Here is a 7,900-nt window from a genome sequence, read left to right on the forward strand (position 1 = left end):
TTGATAGAATAGTTAGTAATGGAGTTAATAATTAAATATCAACAATGCTTATTATGATTTTTGGGTTTTGGACATCTTTTGGATAATTAAACAGGCACTGACCCGGGAACATCGTTGCTGTTCCTGACAAATGATCGTAACAGGAGGGTTAATGGATGATTTAAAAAAAATTACTGTAGCCTTTGGGCTTTAGAAGTTTTATGCACGCTTTGCATCCTGCTGCATTTTCCTATTTTTACCTTATTTGCAACCTGGAGTGCAGCACAATCACTGCTAAAAGCAGCCATAGCGTGAAACAGTTCAGTTTACACTTCGATGACGTCAAGGTCTCGCGCAGCAGGCTCGGCAGCGTTTCAACGCTCCTCGCGCATCCACCTGTTGTGTCACCTGGAGCGCGAGCAGCACTGACGGGTTGGAGGCCGGCACGAGAGCAGCATGGGAGGTGAGAGGGAGAACTCATTTCTAATACTTTGAACTTTACGACGTCGCAGTTTTAACGAGAATCTAACTTTGTATTTGTCTTTTCGTGCTTTACTCCTCCCTATTTTTGTCTTGACGGAGTGTAAAAACTGTCCACAGATGACTGGAAATCACTGGAATAGTCTCATTGTTGTCCCCAGAGCGACTGGGCTGATCGTCAGAGTTTATATGTGCTGCGGTGTCTCATCAATGTCTTCTCAATGTCTGATTATACTCACACCATTATAGCGTACTTGTGCTATCCGTATACATACAATACAATTTATCCACGTGATAGAAACTGTGAACGTGAAGGCTGCTTTCTGTCCGTATTTCAGTTTGTGTAAATGTAATATCACTTCAGTTTTTTTCTGTGGTTGTTGTTTTTAAACAGTTGAAAATATAATGTTATAATCAGCTGGAGATTTTTGTGTTTGGAATCAATATTTACACAGACCCCACCTTGCGTAACTGCAGCACTGAATCACACTCCACGGTTCATGTCGTGGGATAATATATTAGTATTATTGCTAATACATCATATGAAACTGGTCATTCTGCAAAACCTGTAACCTGCTTTAATTCTGTGGTTTTATCAGTAATATAAGTCTGGTATTGTGTCTCTGAAGTTTGGGTAACGGCCCCCAGTATGTAAATTCAACTGAATAACAGTGACTCTTTTAAAATGTTAAGGCTTATTTGGACATTGAAAATTCTCTCCAGTCGCACTGACTTAGGTGTAGAACGGATGGGGGACTACAGAGGTCTGTACTCTACTGGCTCTGCTTTGACTGTGATTAGTTTATTAATTTGTCTCTGAATTGCAAGTTAAAGCAAAGGCTGGAATAAAAATAGATTTAAGAAAAAGCTTTCTTACAGTCACTGCATCCACATTTCACTGCTGTTTGAAAACAACGCAGGGGGATTGGAAACTGATTTCCATAAACCACATATTCAAATATTCTTCTTGTAGCTAAACGGACACAGAATTATATTTTCCCAAAGTGCTGGTTTGCTCTTTATTGGACTTAGTCAGCTCTGAATGTTTTTTTCTTCATGGCTGTGTCTCAGGTGTTTACTCCAGTGAGAAGGTGGCAGAAGTTTTCTCCTATGGGAGTTCAGAGATCGACTGGTGTGAAGACAACTACAGACACTCTGAACATGTCGTGGAGTTTTTTAACACGGTAAGTCCGACGATCCGAAACGTTCATATTTGTTTAAGGTAATATATGTATTCAGAGAATACTGCAAACAGCAGCTGACATATAAGTAAGTAAGTAAGTAAGTAAGTAAGTAAGTAAGTATTGATTGATTGATTGATTGATTGATTGATTGATTTGTTGATTGATTGATTTATCTATTTATTTGTATATTGACTGATTGATTGATTTGTTGATTGATTTGTTGATTGATTTGTTGATTTATTTGTTGATTTATTTGTTGATTTATTGATTTATTTATTAAAAAAAATAGTTTCTGATTTATTGATGCTTTGCCCTCAGGTGAGCAGCTTTGTGTTTTTCATCATATCGCCCATCATGCTCTACCTTATGCACCCGTATGCCAAAGAGAGGTCCCTGGCCATCCACATTGTCTGGACCATGATGATTTTTGTAGGTCAGTCAAATCTTTATTTATCTTGCTGGTGTCTGACTGGCTCACAAAGGTTGCCATTGGCAGAGTTGTCCTTCCAATGTTTGTGTTGCATCACCATGTCAAGGTGAAACACCAATCCTGTTTGGTTCATTCAAGTTTGCAATTTTGAAAATATACTCAGGAACAATAGGGGTTGAACATTAACTTGCTGCCAAAAGGGTTGAGAAATACAAACACCACAGCTCAGACACTGCTAAGGTATTCATAGACGACTGATAGCTGAATCGTGCTCCAGGTCTCATAAAAACCCAGGATGTGAGATTAACAGTGGGTCTGTATCGTTCAAAGCTGATAAAAAAAATCATATGTTATGTATTGTTGGTTTTTGTCAGTTGTTGGCTTTGTACATATAACATGCATGTAAATCATCAACGTGCTATGAATTTGAATTGATTTTAGATGTTTTATCCTATGAGCAGAGATGGATGGACTGTATAAGCTGAAGAATTGTTATTGGACAAGAGTTTTTCTTTTAAAAGAATCATTAATTCTTCCGCTCAGTAAAGTATCTATGTAGCCGATTAATCAATCAATAAAGAAAAGTACCAAACATCTCTGCTGCAGCTTCTAACAGAAAAAGGTTTTCTGTCACGTTTTTGAAAGCAAGCAAATCTCAATGTTTAACTCTTTGGATTTTATAACCAAACTAGACTGACGAAGACCCCGTGATGGTCTCTGAAAACACAGAAAAGAAAGAATTTTACATTGCCTGACTTAATCTCAAATAATATGCTGCAAATCGTGAATACGTTACTATTCAATTACCAGTTTGTCATTTGAATGCCACTTTAGTGCATTAAAATATCTGTAACTGGATGCAGCTGAAATCTGTTCTTTTCTCCTCTTTTGTTAATAATCATCAAACCCTCCACATTTTTCAATGTGAAGTTTGAATCGCTACAAAATCCAATAAATTCAGTTTCAACATGTGTGTCTGGTGATTTATGTCTGTATAAAGTTATGTCATGTGTAGTCGTGTTAAACAGGCACTTTTCTCTTCCACAGGAGTGTTTTCTGCCTATTTCCACATGACTCTGAGCTTCGTTGGCCAGATGCTGGATGAGCTGTCAATCTTGTGGGTGTTGGCAGTGGGATACGCTGTCTGGTTCCCCCGGAAGCTCTTTCCTTCTTTTATAAAAGACCGGTGAGGCAAATCTGACAGACCCCTTCTGTGTCTGCATAACTTGCCTGTTTTTGTCTCTTCTTGTTTTATTTTGGTACTCACCTGTCTTATCTCCACCTCTGTGCGTCTTCAGCCTTCCCTGTATATATAAACCCCTTTCCCCCCGTGTACCCATGGCCAGATCGTCTTTGTTATTCGTTTTCGAGACATCCCACATTTCCCTTCGTGTTTGTCCTGTGTGTGTATTTGTGTTTTGAATTCTCTGTGCTTTTGGACTCAGCTCGTGTTTTGACTCACCGTTTGGATTGCGCCCTTCGGATACCTCTGCCTCCCAAGTTTTGTTGATAAACTCTCTCAAATGTGACAAATTTTGCAACAGCTAAACCTGTCACTAAAGATAAAGCCACGTTTTCACATCTAATAGGCCCTTCTCTGTGTATCTTGTGACTTGGATGTGATTTTAAGTCTATTTTTAAAGACTCATAGACAAATACATAAAAAAATTTAAAATAAATCCTTCAAATTGAGCAAAAAATTTAAAATAAAACAATGACGGAGCGCTTGTGAGGCATGCCACTGTGAAACTCAACCCTCCAGGGCCTATGGAGCCAGTCTGACAGCTCCAACTGTCATCATTGTCCTAAAGACACAATGTGGTGTGGCCGTCCTCGCCTCAACGTGACAGTATAGAGGCCTGCAAAAATTGAGCTCCTCCCTACTTCTGTAAATATTTAACCACAATGTGGGAACCAGAAATTAAAATTTCATGAACATCTGACAAGAATCTCCCAGCCCTAAATAATCTCACATTAATTTTCCAGTTTTTTTTTATTAAGCTTTATGATCTCGTCTTGCTGAACATGTGAGAGGATTACTGACCATTCCCATCAGGGGAAGGAGGAGGGGTCCAGAGGGTCAGGTGGCTCCTGAGCCACAGCTTGAAATGAAACATTAATATTTCATGTTGAGAAGACTTGTTGGCACATCAGGTAAAGATAGACCTATTCGTAGATGCCGAACAAAACTATTTGGGAATTCTTTTCAACACCAGTCATTGTTCTTCTTGCTGGTGAATCTTGAGCTTGTGGCAACCAGGCTCAGCATATTGTTTTTGTTGGATTTTGTTCAATATTGCTGCTGCAAATGATTAGTGAGTCCATACAGCGCAACAGCATTAAATCAGCTGTAGTTGACAAACATTTGAGAGTAATGACCTGAACCAGCAGCTCTTTTCAGATTTTGATATCCCTGCACTGACTTCAAGTTGTTTTAACAATGCACACTGTTTCACTATTCTCTATGTTTGGTGGTAGAAGTTATGTTTTACAGCATTTTTCTTTTTTAAATTTGTTTCTGTTTAATTGAAGGTCCACATTTTCGAGACTGGTCCTGTTGATCACGGTCGTCAGCACTTTGTCATCATTTGTCAAACCCACAGCCAACGCTTATGCTTTAAACTGCTTCGGCCTCCACCTGCTCTACACTTTAGCAGTCGAGATGAGATGGTGAGAAAACGATATTTCTGCTTCAAACTGTACAGTAACTGCACATGTGCCAGTCTTTTTTAAATTGTTATTCACTGACTGTCTCTTTCTTCATTAGCTGTACTGACCAGAAGGTTCTTCGCCTTGCCAAGCTGTCAGTTGCTCTGTGGGTGCTTGCCATTTCGTGCTGGATTAGTGACCGTGTCGGCTGCAGTTTCTGGCAGCGGGTGAACTTCTGCTACCTGCATGGGTTCTGGTAGGTTCCAATTTGAACGCGTCCATTCCTTCTTCTCACTTCACTTTTCTCTCTCTCTTGAATATATCTGCAGCGTTCTGTTTTCAAAGGTTTTTGTTTTTCTTTCTTTTTTCTGTTGTTTGCTTTTAAATGGGAGTACAACTAGAAGTTGGATCATTCAGACCCCACAATTTTCCCCCCTTAAAAATGTCATAACTAAGTAAATCTTGTAGCTGAAGTAAAAACTATGTCCTAAGGAAAATATGCATGAAACAGATTTACTGCCATAAAGGGCGAAATTGCATGCGCTTTACAATTTTGCACTTCTGATAATCATTTCGGATTTAGTGCAGCCTGGATGCACTCAGAAAAAATTATTTGCTTTAAGATATATTGTGATCCACAGGCTTTCCAACATATGAACTGACTCCGATGGATAAATACATAACTACATATCAAAGTCATCTATGCCTTTCCCACATCATTACAACAGGCTTTGCCTACACAGGAGCTCAATTCAGCAGATTACGTGAAACTGCCCCCTGTCTAAGTGAAGAGGTAGTACAGCTTACTGTGTATTCAATTCGAATTTATCCACCTTGCAGGCACATTTTCATCGTGATGGCTGTGGCCTACGGCAGCACCCTCATCGCTTACCTGGATGCTAACTACGAGATACCGTACTCACTGCCTGGACTCCAGTACTGGCCCTGTGATAAATGGTCCGTTGGATTCCCACACATTGTGCTGAAAGGCACCACCAAGACTCAGAAACGGTGCTGACAGTAGTTACATTGATTGTCAATTCCCACAGATCTTTTTCTGCTCGCCCACTCGGGCAGTGAATTTCATGAACATAACTATGTAATGCACTGATTCAGTCGAAGTCACAGGAGTAGGATTGTTGCCCTAAATGTGACTGACACTCTAACACATAGACGTCTGACATAAACAAACTAACACAAAGAAAAAAGTCATATTGAAAAATGAAGCCTTAATTTTCTTGAAGCTTGAAGACAGTCATAGACTAATTTTGACGTGTTTGCATAAAACATAACAAAACTAACTGTGTCAATAATGAAATACTGATTTATGTCTGCTTTAAAATTGAACCACACAGAAATGAAAATCTTTTGTTAAAACACACAATGACTTACTAGAAAATGACTGTACATTAAATAATTTTTGTTTATATGATAATTATAGTTAGTTTAACCTAAATGTTTACACTTTATGTTTACTCCTATTCTCAGTTTCGACAAATGATCACAGATGAATCACAGATAAAACATGTTAAAAATCGATATTTTTTAAATCACATAACGTTAGATGCAGAGCAGCTCAGTAAAGCTGATTGAAGCTGACTGAAATGTGCAGATGTGGAACATTAAATGTGATTCAACATGTTTTTTTAAGGTTGTACCATTGACGGTTTCAGAGGATTTGTTTTGCTTATTATATGAAAACCGAAAACACTCAGAATGACTGACGCAATGAGAGAAACTGTGTGTGTGTGTGTGTGTGTGTGTGTGTGTGTGTGTGTGTGTGTGTGTGTGTGTGTGTGTGTGTGTGTGTGTGTGTGTGTATGTGTGTGTGTGTGTGTGTGTGTGTGTGTGTGGTGATACATTTTGTAAAGAGAGTGAATAATGTATTTTGTGTTTGTTTATTTATGAATTCATATCTGATTCAGGATATAATAATAAAATGCTTGTTTTCTTTTAGCTGTCTGACATTCATGCTCTCTCTCTCTCCTTATGAACCTTGTATTTGTTTCTTTTTTGATAAAAAAATATATTTTACCAGCAACACAATCATTTCAGAAAACATGACTGTATCATGTACTATAATACATGATACAGTCAAACTTGCTAATAGTGTTTTTGAATCAGTTAAAATAAATAAATAAAAGGAGGGTGATCAAATGAAAATAAAGATTCTCCAATGATGTACAAAATAAAACAATGTTCGTATATAAGAGTACTTATTTCCTTTTTTTTACATTTTTTTTATATATTTCATAGCGCTTATTTTGGTCTACTTTTCTACTGCAAATCAAATTCTGCATGAACAGGCTGAGCGCCATGGCTCCAGATGGGTACAACTGCTTTTCTACATCAGACCACAAGGTTTTCTCCTTTTACTGCACCATTCTGAGTTTGAGGCCTTTACGGCGCCTCTCTTCCATCACTTATTACAGCCCCATTGTTTTTATGAGACCTTTGCAAAACAGGGCATCCCGGCTCACATTACTGTTCTCAAAAGTAAATGACATTTCTTTTTAGGTTTTCTGACCAAATATGCCAATGTGATATTCAAGCATCATTTAACCATGCCTTTGATCATCAGCTCTTCTCTGCTAATTGTTTGGAGGCACTCTGGAGCAACGCTTTTACGCACATGTCGGATAACAAACAACACATTATATTTTTTACCTGAAACCAATGCTTTTTTTTTTTTTTAAATAGAAATTCTGAAGAGATGAATTGATGTTCGGATTAGGAATCTGTGGGGCCACACCATCACTTTTGCAGTTTTTAAATTTCTTTAAACTGAAGCCAAATCACATCATGAGTAGTTGCACGTTTACTTTGTATACAGAGTGAAGTTGCTGTTTAATGAATTAGGAGTGAAGCATTGTGTGGGCATTACATTGATTTGAGTGGCAATTTTAACACTGTTTTTAACCTATTAGAATTTGTACAGTGCATTAGTATCTTGTTCTTATGGTAAAACAGGTTTTTTTTGTGTGCATGCGTGTGTGTGTGGGTGTGGGTGTGTGTGTGTGTGTGTGTTGGTATTTTCCTTCTGGACCCGTGAAATAGGATTGTGGAGTGTATTTGTATCTGTCACAACAATAACATGCAAATCTTCCCCTTTTGTATGACCGACCCGGATTCACAGACCCGACCTGCTATGAGTCTTTTTGTTGAATCTCGGGATATT

General features: G+C 38.3%; 1 protein-coding gene across 1 annotated transcript; it reads left to right on the forward strand.

The window, feature by feature from the left end:
- Positions 1-380: 380 nt before the first annotated feature.
- Positions 381-6,929, forward strand: acer1 (alkaline ceramidase 1). Its single transcript, XM_080473327.1, has 7 exons — positions 381-442; positions 1,531-1,643; positions 1,962-2,076; positions 3,121-3,259; positions 4,606-4,743; positions 4,841-4,978; positions 5,563-6,929. Exons 1-7 carry the CDS (start codon positions 436-438, stop codon positions 5,738-5,740), a joined length of 828 nt encoding a protein of 275 aa, XP_080329453.1. The 5' UTR covers positions 381-435; the 3' UTR covers positions 5,741-6,929.
- Positions 6,930-7,900: the final 971 nt, after the last annotated feature.

Source organism: Lipophrys pholis, assembly GCF_963383615.2.
Source record: "Lipophrys pholis genome assembly, chromosome: 10".
Lineage (NCBI taxonomy): Eukaryota > Metazoa > Chordata > Actinopteri > Blenniiformes > Blenniidae > Lipophrys > Lipophrys pholis.

Bases quoted from the DNA above. Each gene is read 5' to 3' on its own strand.
- acer1 (XM_080473327.1), top strand. The intron at 1,644-1,961 runs GTAAGTCCGACG...CTTTGCCCTCAG, and splicing joins TCGTGGAGTTTTTTAACACG to GTGAGCAGCTTTGTGTTTTT. The intron at 4,979-5,562 runs GTAGGTTCCAAT...TCCACCTTGCAG, and splicing joins TGCTACCTGCATGGGTTCTG to GCACATTTTCATCGTGATGG.